General features: G+C 36.5%; 1 protein-coding gene across 2 annotated transcripts; it reads right to left on the bottom strand.

Moving 5' to 3' along the window:
* Positions 1 to 500: 500 nt before the first annotated feature.
* GIPC2 (GIPC PDZ domain containing family member 2) lies at positions 501 to 24,295 on the bottom strand. 2 transcript variants are annotated; one of them, XM_026700222.2, is made up of 6 exons: positions 23,722 to 24,295; positions 9,839 to 10,024; positions 7,855 to 8,035; positions 5,922 to 6,031; positions 4,672 to 4,753; positions 501 to 2,205 (listed from the first exon to the last, which is right to left on the bottom strand). In XM_026700222.2, exons 1-6 carry the CDS (start codon positions 24,010 to 24,012, stop codon positions 2,060 to 2,062), a joined length of 996 nt encoding a protein of 331 aa, XP_026556007.1. In that variant the 5' UTR covers positions 24,013 to 24,295; the 3' UTR covers positions 501 to 2,059. The 2 variants fall into 2 exon arrangements, with proteins under 2 accessions (XP_026556007.1, XP_087786200.1); XM_087930074.1 differs by having other exon boundaries at positions 24,058 to 24,277.
* Positions 24,296 to 26,250: the final 1,955 nt, after the last annotated feature.

The raw sequence follows: 26,250 nt of genomic DNA, 5'->3' as shown, positions 1-26,250 counted from the left end.
TTTCAGACACATTAAAAGGAAATAAATGAAAAATAAATGAAATAAATTCTATAAATTCTCCCGGAGGTTAAGGTAATTATTCGACATGCATAATCCTAATGGCACACTTGAAATATTATCCATTATGCTTATTGTATAAATATGTCTTTCTTTTTAAAAAATCTGCTGACAGGCTAGGTAAGGTTTGTGGAAGATAAGTTATATGAGAGCTGTTTGGGTTTGGTGTGCTTTGGAGGTTGTACATCAGAGGTTGTGATAAAAAAAAATATTCACAACACACAGTGAGCAGCAAAGTGGCCCTTTTAAGACTCGCTCTAGATACTTCTCAGGTTTTATTTAATAATGCCCATTTTCGTTGAAGACAGAGAGAGTAAGAGATGATAGATAGATAGATAGATAGATAGATAGATAGATAGATAGATAGATAGATAGACAGACAGATTGATTTAATCTGAAATTATTACAAAGTTATGCTTCAAACCAAGAAAGGAAACCTAACATTTTTGAGAAAATATTTTATTTACTTAACATTCAGGTATAAAGCAATTTGTAAAAATGTAGTACAAATATGTTCAAAGTACTTTACTCTAATGACATATTTGGTGGGTTGTGAAACAAGCTTCACTTTACTGAGACTCAGCTCGACATTTGTAACTTCTTTCAGACCAACCCTGGGGAAAAATGGTTTTTTACGCTTTTTGAGCACAATCAAAACCTACTTGATTCATAATTGAATTAGAATCAAAATGAAAAAATTAAATATTTTATTTTAAGAGGGAGTAAGAATTTAATAGTATAATACAGAACAAGGCATCATATCTGTGTGTGGTATATATCTAAATCATGTATATGAGAGAAAGAGACAAGAATTAAAGTTGGCAGCATGTTCTCGTTTAAACAGATTTTCTACATCAATGTCAATTCCAATCAGTTTAAAGCAAAATGATTAAAATAATATCCTAATTTTACGTTATATCAGATCTACTGCAATGTAAACTTGCAGTGATCTTGCCAGTAAGTTTTTCTGTAAATGCATTTGGCAACAAACCAATAAGGACAAGAATAGAAGAGGATAACTTTGAAATTAGCTTTAATAAATATCCATCCCTATTTCTAGATATTGTAAGATTATAAAAAAGACATAGTTCTATTATACAGTATTAGAGGTTCCAACTTTAGTAAGGTCACACAAAAACTATATTTATATAGGAAAGTCCACTAGAAATCTCAGCAATATCTCTATGTTCTCTTGACAAATGAGGATGTTTCATGGAATGTAGAAACGGGTTCGTAGTTTAACGCAGGAAATTATAGGTGGAAGGTTTTTTTGTTTGCTATGGTTTGATTTTTTGATGCCTTCAAGGTATCTTTTGATTCTGGCAAATGTCTGGACAAATCCATGCAGGTTTTTTTGGCAAGATTTTTGAAAGTGTTTTGCCATTGCCATCTGTCTAGGACTGAGAGACTTTGTTTAATAAATTTATAAGGCCACCTAACTCACACACAGCCACCCAGGTAGCTTTGGGGAACTGCAGTACAAAATTCTGTTCACTTTTCTGACATCGAACATACTTTAACCTCTCTTTGACGCTATTAGTCCAAATTTAAAACAATGAAAAAAGTACATTTTTGTATGTCATTCTGCACAGGTAGTCCTTGACTTACAACCATTTTTTAGTGACCATCCGAAGTTACAACAATACTGAAAAAAATGACTTATCACCATTTTTCAAACTTATGACCATTGCATTATTCCCATGGTCACATAATCAAAATATGGATGCTTGACAACTGCCAGGTATTTATGTACATACAGAGAAATTACTTGAATTTTGTTCGACAAAGATTTCAAGTGAGTATGTCAAATTAACTGCAATATTGGGCTAAAAGCTTTGTAAAGATACATTCCTGCATTCATGTAATTTGGTCAGATTTATAAATTTTAAATAGGTCTTTTTAGAATACTTAGGTCATACCCCATTCCATGTACATGCTTACACAGTGATGTGTCCACACAGCTGTCACAGTACTCTAATACAATTAATGCCTCTCATTAACATCACTCTTTCAAATTATCTCCTATGGCTCCCCATACATCAAAGACAAATTCATCTGGAAATGCAAAATCTCCCAAAGCTTCATCAAGAGCTACTGCAAATTCATCTGGATTGTTCTTGCCTTTTCCAGCTTCTACCATTGTTGCAGCTAAATCAAGACAGGGAAAGAGGAAAAAAAGAGTTATCTATTACTTTTTTTGGCACATCAACATAAATTATAGTAGTTGTATTTTATATGAACAAACTTGGAATAATTGCATTTTATTTAAAAATGTAAATTAAAATCAAAAGATCTGTAAACTTCTTTACTTAATTATAAAATGAAAGTTTAATAAAAAAAATATGTAGAATTGATTTAAGGCCATTCCAACTAATCCTCTTAAGAGTTTTTATTTTCTTAAGGATTAAAAATTCAACCCTACTTAGGAGAAATATCACCATCAACTTCAGTTGGAGAATAACAAAACCTGACAACACAAGTGCAAATTTGTTTTCTGCAAGAGGTCTATTACCTTCCTTACAGAAGAGACCACCAGAGTAGGGCTAAAATTGTGTGGTTGGCACTTAATAGTGCCTTATGTTATTCAAGAACCCAATTCAGATCCTCTTTCAATCACAGCTTAAATATCATGAACTTAGTGTTATTTAATTTACAGGATTACTCATATAACAAGAGACAAGAGGAACAGCAATATTTAAGCAGTCTTCATTTTTATTGTCCCCACAGTACCCATAAACCTCCTACTGGAGAACTGGGACCTTTCTGGAATGTTTTTGTTTTTTGAATAAGGACTATTTGCCCATTGCATGTTATAATGAGTCAGAGGTGGAAGAGGGAGACAGAAGAAAGATAACTTTGTTTTAATTTAATTTAAACTTCAGAATTGCAGTGGTATATTTTATATTCTAATAATACAAGAGCTTTCTTAAAAGCAAATGTCTTTAACAGCTTGGGCATGTGTGTATGTGTGTGCGTTGGACTAGATGACCTATAAGGTCCTTTCCAACTCTGTTAATCTGTATCAAAAGGTGAATCCCACCGTAAATGTTAGTAGAACTGAAAACCTAAGCACTGTAGTAAGGTTTTCTAATCAAAGTCATTTATCAACAACAAAAATGTATTAATTATCACCATTGTCCTTATTGTAAAAATTGTTTTGTTATCATGCCCTTTCTCATCACATTGTCAAATTCTCTGATTGTATTAACAAAAAATATTATTTTCAGCATTACAGTACACCAATATAGAACAGTCATATACTGGCCTCTAATGGCTGTTAAGAAGAACTACTAGAAAATATTACAAATTCCTATTACATATTCGGCTTTTTAAATTAAATACATATTTCATAATACAGATATCTATAATTACTCCAAATAAAAATATACTCACAATTATGCCTGATTGATTATTTTTACAATTGTGGTAAGGCATCACATAACAACTGATGCTATGTTAAATAACATATTTGAGATAACTATTTGTAATAACTAATAAATAGATAACTATTTGTAATTAGGTGGGTCTAGGAGTTTATAACTATGCTTTACACAGAGAGAGAGGATTTACTTATAATTGTTAGAGATTCTTAATTATAACATTGTGATTTTATTGCTTTGATTTATATACCTAATCTGTGCAGAGATGATTGCACAGATATACAACAAAATACTTTGAGTAATTGGTGTATGATTGCCCTGTGGTAAGAAATTGATCTTCAGAATTTCAATCATATACATACACACAGAGATTAAAAAATAAAAAAAGCAAGAGACAGAATTTTATCTTAATGTTTAATGACAGGCAACATATATGCTTCAAATTGCCAATAGAATTCAGGTTATTGGAAGGAGATGTATGCCTACAGTTCATTTGTTTGAAATGAAGCTCCATTAAACTGAATGAGGCTTATTTCCAAGTAGATATACACACAATTGCCTTAATAGGCGAACACATCGCTAAACAGGAGTTTATGCTTCTAAAGCCAATCATAGCAATCAACCTTTCTAGTCAACCATGCAGTCTGATATATTAAGATCTGTGCTTTACTATGCTAAGTAGTATAATGAGTATCCTAATATATCAGCCTGACATAAATAGATAATGGGTGCAAGTTTCAACACTGTACAACACTATTTTGCACATATAAGGTCAGATACGGCAATCTAAACTCTTCATGAAACAAGTTTTTCATTTCATAATCATTCTTGCTGGCTTGGAAGTCCTTATCTTCAATTGTTTAGAATAGGGTTTCTTTTGTTTTAGAACCAGCACTGTGAGCAAATATTGGAATCCTGTTGTCATATTTTATATGTTTAGGTGGATGTCAAATGGTTTAACACGGTTCCCAAACTATTAAGATGTTGTGGGTATCTATCACATCTTAATAGTTTGGGAACCATGGTACATTAAATCATTTGTCATAATACAAAATGTTTTAAATTCAAGTTAAAGCTACGGATATGTATCATAGTTCCACAGGCCTACCACACTGTTTTGGCTGGCAAAAAAAATAAGAAATAATATATTATATCACATTCAGAATATGTCTATACTGAAGTTCTGGCAGCCCCAGCAGAACTAGAAATGAAGGTTTTTTACCTAAATACTGACCTAGTTCAAGATCTCTTATTCCCATGTACATTTCCAGAAGATCATCCACTTTTTTGGTAGCCTTTTCTTCAACATCTGAAAGCTTTACCAAAAGGAAGGAAGATATATAAACTATAATAGAATATATAAACTATGCAATGAGTAATGCAAAACAGATTAATCATAGTACTTAAAAATCCAAGAAGCTTCTTCAACTCTGAATGGATGGTGGGGAAATGGAAGGGTTTATTTTGTGACAACACAGTCTTTTCAGCAGTTCCAAGAAGGCTCTACACCTATTGGCACTACTCAGGTGATCCTGAGGATACAGATAAACCTCCAAGCAGCCTCAATGATATGCCCAGAGTTGTCCCGTGTGGCCATCCTGGAGACAGCAAGGGACAGGCCCCTACTGCCCCAGCCCCAGTCTACCCTGGCCATGCCCATCCTGGCCATGCCCCAGGCCCCCAAGGTAAACAAAATCCTGATACTGTCTGCAATGGGATCGAGTTTGACAACCCTGCTCTAAAAGAATGCAAATGATTAGCTGTCTGTAAGGAATATAAATCCTTCCATTTGCCACCAAGTCAGAGCTGAAGAAGCTTTTTGGATGATAAGTGAAATGTCTTCAAAGAAAAACAAGAAAGTCTGGTTGCCTCTTGAAAAAGCTCCTTTGGAAGGAACTAGGACATTTTAGCCTTGAGAAAGGAACACTGAGGGAACAGATACCTGAAAGGATCTTACACAATTAACAACGCCAAGGTCTTTCTGTAAATGCATTCCTTCTTTCAGAAGCATGGTATATTACAATGCCAAGGCTAAGGTATTTCTATCAATACGCTTCCAGTTTTCCAGTTTCAAACATGTAATACCATAAAGAAACCAAATTGAGTGCAGGTATCACAGTAAAAAGCATCACAATCTTGTGACAAGAGATTTTTTATCTGCGAATAAATTCCTGTCTCCTTTCCACTTCCTTTTATTTTTTGCTTTAAATTTGCCCTTCTTATGCTATTATTTTTAGTCAAATCTCAACCTGAAATCAATGTTTTAAGGAAAATTGCTGTGCAACTTTCATTGCTGGAAAATGTGCAGATGGCATAGTAGGAGCAGCAACAGCACATGGCAGAATGGGAACAGAAGAAATGAGGCAGATGCTAAATTCACCAGAGTAAAGGGAATATTTGTGGTTATAGCTATAGTTTAAGGGCTTCATCCAAACAGAACAAAAATCTGCCTTCAGGACAAAGATGTATGAATTAAAAACTCACCATTTCTTCTACTGTAGCAGAACCTTTGGCTCTTAGTCGAAGAGTCTCTCTTCCTCGGCAGATTTTTTCCTCTGCAAAATTTCCACTTTTTGACCTTGGTTCAATAATTTCTGGAATAAATATTATGTTTTCCTTTTTTAAATATATATATTTAAATATATATTCACTTGTTTAGAAATATAGATATCAAACACAGCACGACCGTCCTGGCATTCCTCTGCCATACATACTAGAATAGAGCTGAACAACTAACATACATAATATTTATACAATATTGATTTTGTTACAATTCTTTTGACCACCCTATTCTTTTAGATCCTCTATAGTGTCACATTCAATGTATGTTTTCCTAATTCCAATTCAACTCTGAATATAGTTACTCTTCTTTTCAAGATGAACAACATCAAGCCCAAATTTAGGGTTCATAGAATAAAGTTTGGCAATCTATTAATTCAATTCAGAACTGGATTTAATCTGGAGATTACTTTAACAGAGTCATGAGTAGAGTAGAATAGAGTAGAGTCTAGTAGAGCAGAGCAGAGCAGAGCAGAGCAGAGCAGAGAAGAATAGAATAGAATTCTTTATTGTCCAAGTGTGATTGGACACACAAGGAATTTGTCTTCGATGCATAAGGTCTTAGATATTTTTGAAAAATTGAAAAAAGACATTTTTCGTAAGTCCAAGACCCACACATTTTATAAATGGGTAGATTGGGAAGTTTATGTTTCAATCAACAATGACTAATTTACTGAATAAGTAATTTTAAGACAAAAATATTTTGCCAGCCAAGTGTCTATAAAAACCATCATATTAATCAATTTGTCTATCTCACTTTAAAATAATTTGTTTTATTCTGAACTGTCCTATTATCTAACTAAACTGATTCAGTCTCAATACTCTTTTCAAGGACAACAAAAACTCAACAGTCCAATGCGTATGATTTCACACATCTGCTGTTAGCAAATACCAACTTAATTTCAATGTGCTATTTCATCACACTATAGCTTTGGGCTTGAAAATCTACCCCCCAAAATTAGTTGGCAAAGGCAAACTACTGGAGATGCAGCTGCAATTCTCATTGAACCTCTCCTCTTAATTTTGTACTTCCACAAAATGTAAGGTGTGCTTCCAGATGTAAGACTGCCCAATTAACCGCACATCATTATAATTCTCATCCATCAATGCTTAGACAACAAAAGAATTGTCATAGCAAAAAAATACCTGCATCTCCTGAAAAAAAAATGATGCTGAACCATTCAAAGGAATCTAATTTCCCACATTGTCTAAACTCTAAAGTATATTATATATTTATTGAAAATTTGAAATTCCCGTAACTCAGATCCAGTATGACTGTGTAATTGAATATTAACTAAATTACAAGAAATGGTAAAAAGTGAAACTTTCAATTCAATTCTCCTTAAAGGGCAGTAAAGATATACGTAGTGGGGATTGATTGAAGTAGATTTGCAAATCTGAAAAATCATTACCAAGAGGGCCCTAATCAAATCAAACGTTTATTGTCAATGCACAACATGTGTACAATAAAATTGAAATTATGAGGATTTGAAATTGAAAATGAAATTGATACATCTGAAATGAGATAAATTTGAAAGCATATTGCTTCATCATTTTCTTTAATTTGTGTCTTTATTTTAAATCAGGCTGCACAACAAAATTAAATTTAATACATCCCATGAACCATGTTGGGCTTGATAACCCCTTTTTGTATGTGCCTGAAAGAAATAAAGTTTTTGAGCTTCATATGAAGTTGTCTGTGTAATAATTAGTGTAATAGAGTTTACGGTATGGAAAGAAAAGCTTTAAACCTTATGATTAAGTAGCTTAATTATGATGATCATTGAGGATAGTTTTACTTTATTGCAATAAGATTATCAGTATGAGTATAATGTTTTGGTGGATATATTCCACTCACCAAAGGATTTCATAGGTTCTATCAGTTTTAATGTAAATGTCTGACCCTTCTTCAACTCCTTTAAATTCTTAGCAACTTCATAATGACGATAGCCTGCTACATTTTTTCCATTTATAGATTCTATGTGGTCACCAACACATATGACTTTTATTTGGTCAATAAGACTTCCTGCTTTTATTCTCTGCGGACAAAAACAATTTTACATATATCATGATGAATGCAAAAAAAAAAAGGTCTGGTTCAGAAAATTATGAACTACAAATATGAACATGAACAGTCTCACATTTTTTGCCAAGATCCTACCCAAAATCCAATGGGAGATAGGCAAGAGAAGAGATTTTCATTCTCTTTATATCCAGGAAGTTAAAAAGAAGACAGTAGTCTACTGTGTCCATCAACTTTACACTAATCTCCTCTAGTCTGCTCTTACTGTCTCGAAGAAAGTTTTAGGAGATTTGGAAGTATCATTAGAAAGAAGGGCAGGAAAAACTCAATGATGAAACATATAGTTATAGTTAACATCTGCAAAACATACAAGGCAGTTCAGAATCCATATTCCATAATTTCAAACAGATGTAATAATAAATGTACAGTACTCATCAAAATCTTATGTGAAGGCTTTGCTTTCATTTGACAAATTTAGAAAAGGAATAATACTGACTTGCCTCCATTTTCAGAATTCTGATTTTTTTTAAAATAGTATCTTTTAAGACAAATGTTAACAATTTTCTTTGACTTTTGTGTAAGTTACTTCTGAGGATCAGAGAATATAATCTAATTTTCATTTCCTCCTCAAAGATAAAAATGGAGGTTGTAATCATCTAAATCTTATCAAAGCCAAAATTCTGGAATAGAGAGTTAATTCACTCTGTTTCGTTTTTCTGACCTACAAATACACATGCCCAATATCTGATCAAATTGTATAATATTTTTTAAAAAATGAGAAATTAAAAAAAAATCAGTATTAATCTATGAAGCTAGCAGACATATGATTGACAGGGAGATTTTTCCACTCTCCAGCCCTTATCAACTTCCCTCTCTTGGCTTCTATCCAAAGGAAGGTGACCAGGATGGGGAAGAAGTTGCTCAGAGGAAAAATTGTTTGACAGCAAAATATAACAGACATGAGAAATGATGGACTTTTCCAGAACAAATAGTAGTGAAAAAATGTATATATCAGTTATTATGCAATAAAGGGGAAAAAGTATGCTATTTCTCCCTCATCTCCCCTCTGAGTAATATATAACATATGTTTTTGCTGAAATTATGGGCTAGACTATGTAGATATGCATAATGTCCACGTGTGTTTGAAGGACAATTAAAAATGATCATGACAGAATAGGGATCAAATGCATACAAAATACAGCATACAGGCATATGGTTTGTCATATGCTGAAGTGCCTTGCTCATAACTTTTTAAAAAGAAATGGTTCTGTCAGATATTCATTCTCCTCTAAGTGTTCACTCAAGAAATAGTATCAGTATTAGGCTTTCAAGCCATTCATTTCAGGAGTTAGTCAACAGTTTCAATGCTATCACCATAAATTAATAAAATAAATTGATATTCTGTTCATGTTTCTCATACAGGTAGTCCTTGACTTACATCAGTTCATTTAGTGACTGTTCAAAGCACTGAAAAAAATAACTTATGAACATTTTTTGTGCTAATGACCACTACAGTATCCCTATGGTCATGTGAATTACATTCAGATGCTTGAAACTGGTTCATATTTATGACGGTTGCAGTGTCAAGGGTCATATGATCCCCTTTTGCAATTTTTTGACAAGCAAAGTCAATGGGAAAGCCAGATTCACTTAACAACACGTTAGTAACTCAATAACTGCAGTGGTTCACTTAACAAATGTGGTAAAAGAAAATGGGGCAAAACTCATTTAACAAATTTCTCACTGAGAAACCTAAATTTTGGGCTCAATTGTGGCCGTAAGTTGAGGACTATCTCTATTCACTTCATCCCCAACCTACTTTTATGAAGGCACATCCATTTCCATTATCAGTAATGGTAAGTCCGAGTGAATCTTCTGATTTGAAAACCTCCACTTCTTTTTTTATTCCTTTGACATGAGCAAATATAAAATCTTCAAGACCAATTTGTACACCCAAAAGCTTGTTCATATCAATTTTGTGTGTATTCAATGTGCAAAACATGATCTAGAAAACCAAGAGGAAAATAGATGCATTTTAATTAATTTAAAACAAATATTCTTTTATGAAATCATAGGAAACCTAAATAATTGTCCAATGGCAACAAGCACAAGTCACAACATTCTATAATAGTTACCATGCTATGTATTACTGTGATTTCTTAACTCAAATGTGTATTAATTGTAAAATCCATTCAAAGCCCAAAGCCAGTAACTTGTTGCCAAGGTTTATTTCAGGAAGCAGAATGATTGCTATTTGATATAAACAGAAATAATTCAATATAATGCTGCTGTAAAAATTTTAAACACTTTGTAACGAGTCCCCAAATTCCTATAAGAAATACATCACAAAGTAAAAAACATGCTATTTGAAATAAGGTCCTTCTAGAGCACCAAAAGCCAACAATTTCTAAAATATGCTGCATGAGAGTTCCTAGTGCCATTGCTGAGTGACATATCCCTTAGCCCACAGGAGCCAATGGTATGATTCCTATGGTATAGTATAGAATATATTGAGATATTTAGACTATATGCCTATTATAATTATTATAATTGTAATAACATACTATTGGGAAGGATTTGATAGGCAAACTAAAATGCCAAATTCATTCTGAACATCTGGCTGACTGGGTTGAACCAAAATAATATAATAATATTGTATAATTATTATACTTAGTATTTAAAGATACAACTTTGGAAAATATAGATGCATTTATAACTGCTATGAAGAAGAATGGAAGACACTTTATATTTTTTTCCTTTTCTCTTTCTATTCTGTCTTTTCTATTTCTTTATTTACATCACCTTTCTTTAACTTGTTCACTTTTCCTTTTTTTAAAAAAATGCATTGTTTTTATTCTGTACAAATTTTTAATTAATTAATAAAAATTAAAACTGTTTTGGATGTCTTTTTTAATAATATTTATTAATGATTACATTCTACAGATAAAATTAATACATATTAAAAAAATAAAAAGTGCAAAGAAAAAGAGAAAGAGAAAAATTTTAAAGGAAAAGTAACTTCCTCCTTTGTCCCAGTAAGTATAAACAATTTTATTTGATTTGATTTATCATCCTCTTCCACCCAAAAGTTTCAAAAGTTTTAGTTGACAACAATTGAAGTTTCCTCTTCTGGCCAATTTTGTTTACCATAGTTATCAAAAAATGTCTGCCAGTTTCTATTTAAAGAAATAGCTTGTTTCTTACTCATTCCAATTTGAACTGGAAAATTTCCAGAATCCTAAGCCTGCTGGAATTTTTCTAAATAAGTTTGTAATAATTCTGACAGAGAACAGTCCAGCTGCTCCCGTGGTGGGTGTCAGATGCTTTAAATTGTGCTAGCTTTTCATGTTGTTTTTGTATTCCAGAGTTTGCAGTCTATTTGTTTTTCTCAAAATAATGTCCATATGCTCCCTCTCAAATATCTGATCTGATAAACATTCTTTCGCTACAATGCGAAGGATCTACAGGGGAAAGTGGCCACATGATCATGGCTCTTCACTTCCACTCTGCTCCTCTTTGCCCATCCTCGGTGGACACGAGACAGGAATCAGGTAATCTTTATCTCTTCAGAAGGACCGGGGTGGCACATCAAGGAGAGGGATGGAGGGCATTGTTTTTTAAAAACTATCATCTGGGTGACATGTCACTCAGCCTACAGCATCCAGAGTCCATCAGACAGGAATGGTTCTGCTCATGTTGCACTTGAGCTGCCCCTAGTAGTTGTTGATTGCTTTCTTCTCATGAAAGAAATGCCTTATCCACTTCCCTGTACATAGTATAACCATTTCTCTACTGGACTGATATGTTTCCCTGCCCCACAACTGGACGATGAACTCCAACAGACTCTCTATGAGTGTGTTCTTCCTCTGTCCCGTTTTGTGTTCTCTCCCAGGGACTATCAGCTAGTGTTTATCTCCTGGCTATTCAGTTGTTCACCTTCTTTGAAGATGTAGGAATGAAGGCACCCTTTGCCAGCTTTCACATGTTCCATGACTGATATGATCCATGAAGGGTGCCATGCTGCAGTCTTTAGATGCACTCAAATAGTTGCCCATCAAACTCAGGTACCCAAGTTGACATGGAATGGGAAACAACTAAGACACTAAATTTAAAAAAATATCCAATACTGCCAAAAAGTGGCTTTTTCACCATACCTCTCAACAATATCAACCACAAGAACTTCAGGTAAAGCAAAAGGCAGTGCCAAGTGTTTATGTAGGGGGCAGAAACAAAACATATGATACATTCTATACATGTGATATATCAGAAAGCAACAAATCAAACAGTGAAAGATATTGATTTGACATCAGAAAAGATAGACGTCGTTAAAATATGATGCATCTCCTCCTTTCCCTTACAAACCTGTTGCTTTTGACACCTGCAACAATCAAGGACTTCAGAACACAACTCTAATATGTGATCAGCAGTCCCTGAAAGGGCTAGTTTTTGCACATCAAAGGAAATGGCTTTGGCACAAGGGAAAAATATGGTTTCATAAACTTCAAAAGGAGACATGGACTGCCATGCTAAAATGCCAATATGGCCTTTATTAAAATGCTAATAATAAACCCAAAGTTCTATGTAATTTCCGATCATTAACTCCAACTTTTTATATGCCACATAGTATCAGCACTTAAGACACTTTTTAGTTCACAGCTGTTACAATCTTACATACGATAGGTAATGAAAATCTTTAAGTGGTGGCTTCATAATTGTATTGATTTTTATTATTGAAAAGGAACAATAAAAGTGCATTTAATTTAACTACATCACATTTCACTCCAAAGCTTCAATGTGTTACGTTTAAAAACAAGGTATTCCACCTGAAGTTATCCTTCAACTAGGGCTTTTAATCTGCAATAAACTTTGTACTTCCTGTAGTAAATCATAAAGTGTTGGAGTTGCTTATTTAAAAGGTTCTATCTTTTCAAAATGAATGACATACTGTACATTGATTTCAATATGAATCAAGGTGTGTACATACTTCAAAGGAAAAAAAGCCATCTTCCTGCCAATCCACAGCTCTACTGTATAAACTATAACCTTCATTGTGCATACCCTACATAGCTTGGATTTTGATAGGCTGCATTATTTCTCCCATGCCACAGACAAAAATTGATTCATTCATTGCCATAAACCCCAAATCTTCATTATTTTATCAGTGGCATTATATGTACTAATTGCTTCTCTCCCCTTCATTTTTCTCAGTTTAACACTTATGTGTTTAAATTTACCAAGTTATAAATACACATTAAGGAATATTACTGGATTGGTGATTTCTGAGAAGACAGGAAGCACCTCAAATTTATTTTCAAATTTGCAAAGTATATTGGAAAAAAACCTCTAGAGTTATAGCAAACCCAAGAATCTTATAGTATTTAGTTATGGCATAACATATTGTGAACTATAGTTCATCAGTTGCTTAAAGAGCAGTGTTATATCTATATCCATATCTACACTGCTCAAAAAAATCAAGGGAACACAAAAATAAGACATCCTAGATCTGAATGAGTGAAATATTCTTATTAAATATTTTGTTCATTACATAGTTGAATGTGCTGACAACAAAATCACCCAAAAATTATCAATGGAAATCAAATTTAGCAACCCATGGAGATCTGGATTTGGAGTTACACTCAAAATTAAAGTGGAAAAAAACACTACAGGCTGATCCAACTTTGATGTAATGTCCTTAAAACAAGTCAAAATGAGGCTCAGTAGTGTGTGTGGCCTCCACGTGCCTGTATGACCTCCCTACAATGCCTGGGCATGCTCCTGATGAGGTGGTGGATGATCTCCTGAAGGATCTCCTCCCACACCTGGACTAAAGCATCCCCCAACTCCTGGACAGTCTGTGGTGCAATGTGGCGTTGGTGGAGGAGCGAGACATGATGTCTCAGATGTGCTCAATTGGATTCAGGTCTGGGGAATGGGCGGGCCAGTCCATAGCATCAATGCCTTCATCTTGCAGGAACTGCTGACACACTCCAGCCACATGGGGTCTGAAGATCATCTTGGTACCTAATGGCAGTCAGGCTACCTCTGGCGAGCACATGGAGGGCTGTGAGGCCCTCTAAAGAAATGCCACCCCACACCATTACTGACCGACTGCCAAACCAGTCATTCTGGAGGATGTTGCAGGTAGAACAACATTCTACACAATGTCTCCAGACCCTGTCACATCTGCTCAGTGTGTGAATCTGCTTTCATCTGTGAAGAGCACAGGGCGCCAGTGGCAAATTTGCCAATCTTGATGTTCTCTGGCAAATGCCAAATGTCCTGCATGGTGTTGGGCTTTAAGCACAACCCCCACCTGTGAACGTCGGGCCCTCATACCACCCTCATGGAGTCTGTTTCTGACCGATTGCACATTTGTGGCCCACTGGAGGTCATTTTGCAGGGCTCTGGCAGTGCTCCTCCTGTCCCTCCTTGCACAAAGGCGGAGGTAGCGGTCCTGATGCTGTGTTGTTGCCCTCCTACGGCCTCCTCCACATTTCCTGATGTACTGGCCTGTCTCCTGGTAGTGCTTCCATGCTCTGGATACTATGCTGACAGACACAGCAAACCTTGTTGCCACAGCTCGCATTGATGTGCCATCCTGGATGAGCTGCACTACCTGAGCCACTTGTGTGGGTTGTAGACTCTGTCTCCTGCTACCACTAAAGTGAAAGCACCACCAGCATTCAAAAGTGACCAAACCATCAGCCAAAAAGCATAGGAACTGAGAAGTGGCCTGTGGTCACCACCTGCAGAACCACTCCTTTATTGGGGATGTCTTGCTAACTGCCTATGCTTTCCACTTGTTGTCTATTTGCACAACAGCATGTGAAATTGATTGTCAATCAGTGTTGCTACCTACTGGACAGTTTGATTTCACAGAAGTGTGATTGACTTGGACTTACATTGTGTTGTTTAAGTGTTCCCTTTATTTTTTTGAGCAGTGTAATTTAGAAAGTTTAAGTGGTATAATCTTTAAAGTGCTGAACCAGAACCAGGGAAATTTCTATTTATTTATTAAATAGGTATATATGACCACCCAATTGACAAACAGGTCCCAGATAAAGTATAATCTTGAGCTTGGAAACTCCTAGTCATGCCTTCTCAGCTCAGCCTACTTTAGTTGGGGAAATCAGGAAGAATGTATGCCTTTAATCACAATGAGTGACAAGCAAAGTATACATCTAATACATTTTTAAAAAAATCAAAGTAAAGGATGTATTATAAGGTAGTTTACCTTCTTAACAATGATAATCACCTTATTAACGGTAAAGGTTTCCGCTGTCATGTCCAACTCTAGGGGGCAATACTCATCTCCATTTCTTAGCCAAAGGACTTAGCATTGTCTGAAGACATTTCCGTGATTGTGTGGCCAGCATGACTATATTCCAATGACTATACACATGGAACGCTGTTATCTTCCCACTGAAGTGGTACCTATTTATCTACTCACATTTGCAGGCTTTCGAACTGCTAGGTGGGAAGGAGCTGGAGCAAATAATGGGAGCTCACCATGTTGCACGGTGCTTGGGCCTCAAACCTAGCTGTCAGCTGAAAAGCTCAATGCCTTTAATCACTGAGCCATCACACCCCCTTTAGTCATTGCATTAACAGTCACAATTATTAAAATTGTTAATAATGTTAATAGAGGAAACTCATCAAAATATTTAGAATGGGCTCAAGCATGGCACCAAGCCGTAATCTTATTTTCATTTAGTATATCATGTGAATGGATGATTTATAAAATACAATTTATAGATTACTACACTGGATAAATATCAGGTATGTTAGGAGGCAGATCACAAAAGGACTTTTATTGCTCTAGAGCAGGGGTGTCAAATTCAAGGTCTGTGGGGTGCTTAGATCTGGCCTGTGGGGCTGTCCTGGAAATAGCAAAGGACCAACCCATAGTACTTCTTCCAGTGAAAATGGAGCTTGGAAGGACCACGTGCTGCCCATCCTGGCTCCGTTTTCAGTGGCAGGTTGCAGGAGGATTCGCCCAGGCCACCAAAGGTATCCTGACAGGACTGACATCAAGCTGGCCATGCTCACCCTGGACAGGCCCACCACAGCCATCCCCATCTGGCCCCCTGAGATCAAACTTAACTCTGATGCAGCCCTCAATGAAATTGAGTTTGACACCCCTGCTCTAGAGCAGCAGCCCCTAACCTTTTGGGCACCAGGGTCCAATTCTGTAGAGAAAAGTTTTTCCATGAACCAGACAGGGTATGGTTTTGCATGCTGCCTGCATCCGGCAGATGGGGTTTTGCTTGTTTGCATGGACCAGCTGCTAGCATGCCAGCAACTGGTCCATAGACAGGGGGTTGGGGACCTCTGCTCTAGGGTATAATTGAATCTTGAAAGTCTGCCAGATTATTCCTCTACTCCCTCTGCCCCCTTCTCTGCCCCCCCTTATAACAAAGAGATTCAAAGTGGGATTATCTTGAGTTTCTTTCTCACCCCTTTTCCTTGTTCAGTGCCAGGTAATTGTTTATCCAGAGGTTCTTGCATTCCTTCTCTATAACATACTTTCTCTCGTGTTTATTGTTCTGGGCCAAAGGTATGGGCAAAATCCACACAGTGATATCCTAGTGTTTATAAGAAATACAATTGACCAAGATTTCAAATAAAATAAACAATATGAAAAGTTAAAAAGAAACAGAATATCTAAGTCCAGGTTATTCTCTGACAAAGAGAATAAACTAGATATCCCATTAGGATTCCTTTATGGAGTCAGAAACAACAGACATCACAAAGTTTGATAAAGTTGTAATCATTAGAATTTTAACAAGATTTTTTCTGTTATTTATTTACTGATATGTAAGTTTCCCTTTCGACTCAACATGTAATAAATTGACTTAAAATGCTTGCTACAAACTTTCAGTTTGGGTCCTTTCAAATTTAAAAACATAACAATATTGTAGCATTAAAACACAGTGTCCATTTTAAAAAAAGGCATTATTAATATTTTATTTTACACTGCTTTAGGGTTTTGCAATACAGATTGCAGAATGTAGTACTGCCTAAATGGCTTTAAATAATACATTTCAAATTCATCATAACACCAAAGGGCTAAAAGTAAGAAAATATGGTTAAAAATTACTGTTTTAAAAATCAAAACTTTCAAAGGAATTCAATTTAAGGAGTTAATTTGAAAGATGCTTGGCTTATTCATTTTAATTGGAATATTTTGTTTTAAAAATGCTATATTTTGCATATTATTTTGGGAAAATATTTTGAAAGGCAACTGAGATAATTTTATACTTATGATTACTTATGCCCAATTAAAAAAGAAAAAAAACTTTACAATTTATTTTTAAATACAAAATGTTTAAATATTTCCAGTATCATCCCAAATGAAAGGTCACAACTTTTCTTTTTCACTTGTTTTGCAGAGTTAAAAAGCAAGGTTCTCATGTAACTTGCATATTATACATACAGTACATATTAAATATATCCAGTATGCTAACTTGTAAATATTTTTGAACCGTGAATCTGAAAGATAGGGTGAAGCATCAAATACTACACTGATAAACTAATAGGAAGGATGCAATATACAGTTTCCAAGTTTCTCAAATGTTAGTGTTACAAAGCTCTAAAATCCTTATTAATATGATTATATTTCCAATATCTTTTTTTTAAAAGAGAAAAAAGCTTTCTCTGAATGTTGTCTTTGTCAACATGATAGTGTAAGTAATCATCTTCTAACTAGTTTGACCCTTATGATTAGATAAAACCAGCAATAGAACAGAAATGTGATATTTAGAAATCTGAGACGATGGAGCGCTATTTAAAACTGCAACAGAGAAACATAAACTGACTTCAGCCTCCGCATGAGCCAATTTTATATACTTTCCTCTTGGAAGGGTTTCAGTCAAACAAGAACTTTGATTAGTAGTTATATAATTGCTGCTGAGTTCCATTTTTATACAATAATGATAAATAAGCAAAATATTTTTCTCCACACTCATACCAAGTAATTTAAGTACAAATTGTTCTGAGAGTCAAGCTTTCAACTGTTCAATGTTTTAAAACATAGTGATCAGTACATTCTCAGCCTAGCTGGCTGCTAAATTGCTGCCATGGCCCCGTCAGAGCTCAGGTCTGAGGAGGAGATGGAGCCAGGGCCAATGGAGGGGGTGAGGGCAGTCCCTACGGTCGCTGAGGAACAACCTGGGGATGAGGACGGGGCAGTCCCGAGACCCCTCAGGCCTCAGAAGAGTAGGCAGGGTAGAAGAGAGGGCACAGACTGACTGAGGAAGGGGGGAGGGAATGGAAAGGGCAGGTAGCAGAGGAGTGGCGGAGTTCCAGAGACGAGCAAATGCTTCTCCTGCCCGATCACCAACTGCGAAGAATACAGAGGAAGCAGAATCAGCTCAGGATGACCCGACTACTCGGGAGGAGGGCAACCTGCTCGACCTCATGAGGATCACCTGGAGAGTAATGCTTAAGGAGATGCTGTGGGAAGGGGATTTTATCTGGGACAAGTGTCTTTCGCGGCAACACTCTCCACGGCTTCTGGAAGAGCTTTGCTCCAGAATCCTCAAATATTGGAAGACTGCTATCATGTCTCCCCTGGTCCTTCTCTTTACTAGACTAGCCATGCCCAGTTCCTGTAACCATTCTTCATATGTTTCTGTCTCCAATCCCCTAATCTTCCTGTTGTACGAAGTTGCACAAAGCAAGTGCAGGAGTATGGATTTGAGCCTTGCCCTTGGACTGTAGATGTACCCTGTGGGCAGAGACTTTGGGGAATGGACAGGGAATTGCTGATTGTGAAGATTTGGGGGGATGGTGGTTGAATAAAGGCTGACAAGCTTTCGCCAAGCTTTGGTTGTTTGCGTGCCAACCCTGAGTCATAACACTTGCATTGAATTATAGTGTGAGGGAATAACAGAATAAAAAAGTTGGAAGGGTCTTTGGAGGTCTTAGTCCAAACCCCTGCTCAAGCAAGAAGCCCTATACCATTTCAGAAAAATGTGGTTCAGTGTGATTTTTATGGGTTTTGCTTTGCCTTTGTACGAACTCAACTGTTGTAGTTTGTTGGACAATGCATAGGTAAGATAAATCATAGCTTTTAGTCTCAAAATGTCAGTGTTGTTCTTAAGATGAGACTGCAAATTATTTTATAGATAGTATAATAAGAACATACAAAGTGAAGATATTTGAATAAGAAACTTTATATCTCTGAAATAGAAGTATGTGATATATCCTGCAAATATTTATACACAGAGCAGTCTTAATTCAGCTGGAAGTTCCAAAGCCTGAAATAGAATATCCCATTCACAAAAACATTTAGCCCATTGACAAATCATTTACACTGGGCTCACAATATTCAGTAATTAAAGTACCGCTTCCAGAAGATTGTCTTCTTCCTTCCTAACTTGAGCAGATAGTATATTTTACATCTGAACTGTTTTAAATGGCTAATTAATTCAAATTATATTCCCCCCTCTATTGTAATATAAATCATGTCTCAAATTTTATTTATTTTATTTCATTCAGTGTAAGTACCCGAGTTATTCTGGTGATGCAAAATAGAGTCTTAGCTTGGTCTTTATTGAGTGAAATATTAAAAAAAATAAAACCTTTCCACTTGTAATTTGAACATAATAACCCAAAAGTGAACTGCTAATCAAATAAATCACAGAACAAAATGTACATGCATCAATTGTTTGTGGTAAATTCAAGACTACTTCATATTAAACACAGAAAAATAATTATTGGAGGCTGAAGAAGTAAGAAGGTGAAGCAAGAAAGGAGAAGAGGAAAGACAGGTGTATTAAGGGAATTGAAAGCAAGACTGTTTAATTAACTAATGGAACTGAGTAACTAGACAGATTGTTTTCCACAATACATCCACTCTTACTTTTATAAAGAATTAGTAACATGTTAGTAAATGCAGTGATCCCTGCAGGATACACAGGAATCCTCATTTATAGTAGTAAAGAATTAAACCAGAGTTATTTGTACTTTGCCTTAGTAATAAAAGTTGCATGTAGCTACTGTATTTAAAAAAAGAAGTAAAATTATAAATGTGTCATGAAATCATATATGAAATAAATCATACATAAATCAACCTGAGCCTCCAATAGGATCATGTTAATTAAAACAGGTGACAGCATAAATCTTTCTAATTTATATTTATTTCCAATAAAAATAAGAACATTACATTAAAACAATGAATCCTGTATTTGAATTAAAAAGTAAGTGCAATCTGCTTCATATACCAAGGATCTCCAACCTTGGCAACTTTAAGACTTATGGACTTCAACTCCCAGAATTCCTCAGCCAGATGGCTGAGGAATTCTGGGAGTTGAAGTCCACAAGTCTTAAAGTTGCCAAGGTTGGACACCCCTGTCATATACTGTTCTAAGCAATGGTTTGTTCATTAAGTCACAGTCAGTTGGTCTCACACATTACAATATTCCAAAACCAAGCAAATCTATGGTGACAATATATGGATCCAGCCTAATCACTCTGCTAAGTCTAACAATTCTCAAATGTGTACAGTGAAAATAGTACAGCACATTCTGACTATGTCTCATATTCATGCAACAATTGTCATTTGCACTAACATATTTAATACTATAAATGTAGCTTTAACATTTCTTCACATCTTTTACTTTGAAAAAGTTGGAATTAGACCTTGCCATATGTTTCAACATTCCTAAAACAAGATGGTGAATAAAGTAAATGGGATTATTTGCTTAATTCAGGATTCCAATGAAGGAGCGCTTGCTTCGGTAAGAATAAGTATTTTGAAAGAGAACTGTATTGTTTGTACATATAAACAGAGGAGGCTTGTTTTGTTTTACTGATAACATCAACATGACAATTATCCAAGATATGAAATTGTAGCTGAACAGATCTGAACATGGAACTATCCCAATCTGGTTCAGGAAACTAAATTAAATATTAAAAAGGAAATATATACACAAGGCATATAGTAGCACTTGCCTAACCTCCTCTTTTTTTTTTTTTTGCTTAGGTTAATCTCACAACGTTAATGTTCAGTAATGTCATGTGCCTATTTTGCTGAAATTCAGATCCCTTTTCTCTTTCTATATGATTGAAAAAACATACCCCATCACGCATGTATTACATGTGACATACTCTTAGTCGTCTCAATTACCTATCTGCTGTAATCAAGTCTGTGTTCACCATCCAGCTATTTCCATTGGTCTTGCTTGTGCCTCTAGAAAGAACTGTGAGACTCAGGTGTCCCATTCACCGAACACAATTAACTGAGTCTATTGCTCTTTGTATTTAAGCAATTATGCAGCAATGGATGATCCAATGAGATATTTAGTGATCTTTGCATTGGTCATCATTTTCTTTGTAGTGTACCATTTAATTCTTTTTTTTTTTTGAGGGGGGGGGAGAAGTAATAGAAAGTAAATAGCAATCAATTTGTTATGTACAAGCAAAAAGAAACAAATAGAAACAAACAATTTTAAAACATTTCTGCAGAGCCTCTAGTCGTCTCTAGGTCAGCCAACAAAGCCAGTGATTAACTGTGTATTAACATTCTCTAGAACATTCATAAACACAGACGGGCCCAATCAAAGTAAAATCTACCATTGTTCATTATAAAATAAATCGCTCCAAGAAAATTCTGGTTTTCTGTGTCTGCAAATTATGTTAAGCTTTACAAACATTGGTACCCACTCTGCTGATACAAGAACCAAACCCATTTATCACGATTTTGAACGTGCAAGCATTTATACCATCAAAAAGTTTCTTGCCTTGATTTGCTTAAGGAGTAAAACCTCCTATCAGTCAAGCTGAATTGCTAATGTTAATGTTTGCACATTTGTATGTTAAACATTAAAAAAATGATTTAGCCCAGTCTTATACTCCAAAATAAATAATGTGTGACCAAGTGCAAAATTTTTGTCAATCTCTAATAAGTAGGAGAGAATATTTGTAGCTCAAGGGTGAACTGTGGGGTCCTTGGTCCTTTCTGAGCTCTCTGAAGAGCTAATCAAGGAACTAGCAAGAAGGCTCCCACCAATACTGACAGGCCAAGCCATGTGTATATAAACACTCTTCCTAGCATTGATTATATCCAGTTAGGTGATAAAATGTCTCCAAGAAAACAAGACAGAGAGTACCTGAGACCACATAAAAGAATTCATGTGGATATTCACATCTAAATTCTTGTATCCTTCTCATTTTGAATGTGGGGGGATCGATTTCTGTTCAAAACAAATGTTTCTGCCCAATAGTGCAACCCAAACAGTTTTATCTTCATCTCTCAACTGTCACAAATGAATGTTCAAAGAACAAAGCTTGGTATTGTTTTTTCCTCAAAAAATGTTCTATCTACATCTCATAAAAATATTAACCATCAACTTATTGATTCCCTTTACTCTAGCTTACTAAGAATATCAAAGGAAGGGGCTATTTTCATTTTGTGTGCATGAAATTAGGTACAACAATGCCATGTTCCAAACTGGTGTGAAATACCTTCTGAACATTTTTATCAATAAAGAAACTTCTCTCTTTCAAAGCTTTATTGTTCTTCATGAGAATAAATAAGATACTATTGTAAGTGGAATGCCTAGGGTAAAATGATACTTGTATCTAGGAATATAATTACATGTGTTAAGAATTGCTTCTTTTTCAGTGCTCTGAGCCACAAATATAAAACTACTGTAATAATCTGAATAACTCAAGAAACAATTGTGTCTAAGTTTTGCAACCATTATAGAATACAGTTCTGTAAAATAAAATGCAAATCACTCAGCCAGATATTGAATAATACAGTTGAGTATCTTTCTATTACAACAAAGCTACAAAGCTTTAGGCAGGATGAATCAACTTATCAAAAGCAACAGATTCAACAGCACCATAAATTAATCAAAGTATTTATTACTCTATCAATTAACACCAGGAAACACTACAAGAGGACTGTTATAGCACTTTTCCAACTAATACACTTTACAGAAAGAATAACTTTTGTGAACTATAGCTCACTTCATCAGATGCACAGAGCAGTTGAATTAATATATTACTTAATTTGAGACAATGTAGGATAGGTAGATGGAAGGGAGGGAAAAGAAGTTGTTGATGCAGCTCATACGTACCTTCTCATTTGGTAATTGTGATGTGTTTTAATACGTAATTGTATTTACTTAAGTTTTGAGATTACAATATTCTTCAGATTTTCATAATAACTAGGCTTCAGTACTTCCATTCAATATATCAGGAGTGCGTGTGCATGTGTGTCCATATGTATGCCTTCAAATCAACCTTGAGTCCAGACACATGGAGAGGTCCATGCAGTTTGCTAGGTAACATTTTGGAAATGGCTTGCCAGTACCTTCTTGGTACTGGCCCAAAGTGATGCACCTGGCTTCTGTGCCTAACTATAAACATAAAAACTCTGTTTCCCTCTCCTAGTAAGGCTTCAGTGCTAGATGTTATATTTAAAAAGATGGAACAAAAAAACCCTAATAGACGGAAAACATATACATATACGACAGACAGAAATCTATATGGAGATGTTCGTAAATTACCAGGATTTAAACTCCACTTGAGGTAAACTTTGACTTTGTGATTATAGTTGAAATCTGACGGACCCCTGGATTACGGTAATGCAGTAGGAAGGACTGGAAATTTAAGACCTGGGTGAGCCCCGGAGGAAAGCGGGAAGGGAAACCTTCCACCCCACACTCCGCCCCACCCGCGGCCACGTACCTCGGCTGGGGCAATGCGGAACGCCTCGGCGATTTTAGCGTAAAGCTCCTTCACACTGCCAAAGCCTTCTACGCGCCCGGTGGGGCTGCCGTGCGCCAGCTGCGTGTGGAAGACCAACCGGACGGGACCGCGCGAGGCTGCGGCACCCACCGCTCCGGCACGAACGCCGGCCCCGGCCCCGGCCTCGGCCTCGTCGTCGCCTCGCCCTCGAGCTGGGGGAGCCTCTCCGTCCACCAAGGTGGAGGTCTCCTTGGACTTGCCTTTCTTCTTTCTCCTCAGCCCCAGAGGCATCTTCCCAGCCCTCTCCCCCCACCGCAAACTAGCGGCCAGAAACACCTGTGCGCTGCTGGTGGGGGTGGCGGTGGCGGTGGCGGTGGCGTGGCTGCTCTTTCCCACTTGGTTGAACTCTGCCCGCTCAGACTCCGAGCTCTCGCCGCACTTCCCGCTTAAGCCGTCGCCCGGCAGGTGGGACAAGCAGGTGGCAGCCAATGGGCGAAAGGGGCCTTGGGCCCGGGAGCAAGTTCGCGCCCGACGCCCGCGAGCTTCTCTTTTCCTCTTCAGTGCTGTTTGTGTCAGCCGCTGAACTGTAGAGGGTCGTCGCGAAGACCCTGTGGCATAAGATTTATTCACAGGTGCGGGTTTTTTTTTTTTTTCTTAATTGTGGCCGCCCATCTTCAGACTACAACTCTGGGCAACTAACAAAAGATTTTTAAAAATAATTAAAAAATACAAGTACAGTGTTAAAAAATGTCGAGGCCAACCAAAACGCAAAGTGGCTGGGGAAGACATCATGCTTGCCACAAGAATTGGGCTCAATTAGTCCCTCATCCCCAGGAAAACAGCCAGATTTTTAGGGTTTGTTGGCATGCTTCCTGGGTCTCCCCTAGATGGCAGTTCCTACTACAATGCAGATCTACAACACCCAGAGCCCCTTACCTGACCTAGTGGGATGGGCATAAGTAGATGGGGTAAGCCCTTCACAAATTCCCTAACTAGTGATGGCGAACTTTTGTTATGGTGTGTCAAAAGCGCGCATGTGCCAGCACTCACAATGCAATACACCCCGCCCCCACGCATGCGTGCGCAACACACACACCCGCCCCATTACCTGCATTGCGCATGTGCGTGCCTCCCAGCTGATTTTCCGCCCGTTTGAGGCCATTTTTGCTCTCCCAGAGGCTCAGATAAAGTCTCTGCAGCTTTGGGAGGCCAAAAAACAAACCTTCCAAAAATACTGGAAGTACCCATTTTCAGGCTCCAGGGGGCCTTTGGAACTCATGGGAGGCAGTTTTCGCCCTCCCAGAAGCTCGAGGGAAGCCTCTGGAGGCTGAAAACAGGCCCGTTTCAGCACTTTCGGTATTTCCGGAAGGCCTGTTTTTCGGCCTCCCGAGCTGCAGAGGCTTCCCTCAAGCCTCCAAGAGGGAGAAAACTGCCTCAAATCAGCTGGGAGACGCACGCATGCTCAGTGCAGGTAAGTTTGGCTGGGGCTCACTTGCCTGCACAAATGACTCTGAATGCCACCTGTGGTTCACCATCACGGCCCTAGACCCATGTGACAAAGTGCCTTGAATTGAACCAAACCAATACCTTGAATTACACCCAGAAGTAAAGATAGGCAGCTACCTTTAATTTAAGCACACCTACATCGGCTTTATTTCAAAATCAATCATAGGAATTTATTTGGATGACTGCTTCCTCAGTTCTTTGGGGATTAAATTTCATAGAAATCAAACAAAGTCTTAACCTTCTTAAAAACGATCATATTTGTAATAGCTTAAAACAGAAGGGTAGTTTTATACATGCGTTTTACTGTGACTTTCAAGAAATATGTTTGAGATGTATTAAACCAAGCAAATTATTTTACTATTTCTAATGCAAATCTGTGGGTGCCTCTTTTGCACTTTCTTCAAACAGAAGGCTTTTAGTTTGAATTGTTATTTTGCAATTGCCGTTTCTGATGCATAAAATGGAGAGGAGAAGCAAAAGTGAAGTTGATCTTTCTAGGTTTTATTTAAACATCTGTTATGGAAGAGGTGGAATGATTGCACAATATAACTTGACCGTATTAACAAGTATTCAGAAGCAAACATTGAAGGCCAAAATTAATTTTCAGCAAAATGAGAAATTCTCTGAATCAGTAATAAAGAATGATATAACTAAATTTATAATTAGCAGACCAGTGATACATAACAACAACAAAAAATGCTCCCAAAAGCCTTGGCTACAGTTCTTAAAGCCTTCCAAAAATGTTTTGGGAAACATTGGAAGGTTCTATTTTTCCTTCTGAATTATACTGATCTAGCCTTTCTTGATTTAATACAATATTAATCTTCCCAGCAATAGCTAGACTGGTGTGGTCTAAAAGAAACATCAAATATTCCAATGTTCTGTGGAACATTCCATTCCCGGAATTGTACGATTTACAGAATTCCCAAAATTTTTCATATGATTTGCATATTTCTGCTAGTTATTTTGCATCATTGCAGTTTTCCGTTCAATAGTTTTTTCATTTTAATAATGTCTTTATCA

The sequence above is a fragment of the Pseudonaja textilis genome, chromosome 3 (assembly GCF_049901715.1).
Source record: "Pseudonaja textilis isolate UNSWEBS1 chromosome 3, rPseTex1.2, whole genome shotgun sequence".
In the NCBI taxonomy this organism is placed as follows: Eukaryota; Metazoa; Chordata; class Lepidosauria; order Squamata; family Elapidae; genus Pseudonaja; species Pseudonaja textilis.
This window is presented reverse-complemented; position numbering and strand designations above follow the sequence as displayed.

Excerpts from the sequence above, each read along its gene's own strand:
- GIPC2 (XM_026700222.2), bottom strand. The coding sequence starts at position 24,012 with ATGCCTCTGGGGCTGAGGAGAAAGAAGAAAGGCAAGTCCAAGGAGACC. Across the intron at positions 10,025-23,721 it reads TCCGCATTGCCCCAGCCGAG|ATCATGTTTTGCACATTGAA; the intron begins GTACGTGGCCGC and ends TTGGTTTTCTAG. Across the intron at positions 4,754-5,921 it reads CTGCTACAGTAGAAGAAATG|CTTTCAGATGTTGAAGAAAA; the intron begins GTGAGTTTTTAA and ends CTTTTGGTAAAG.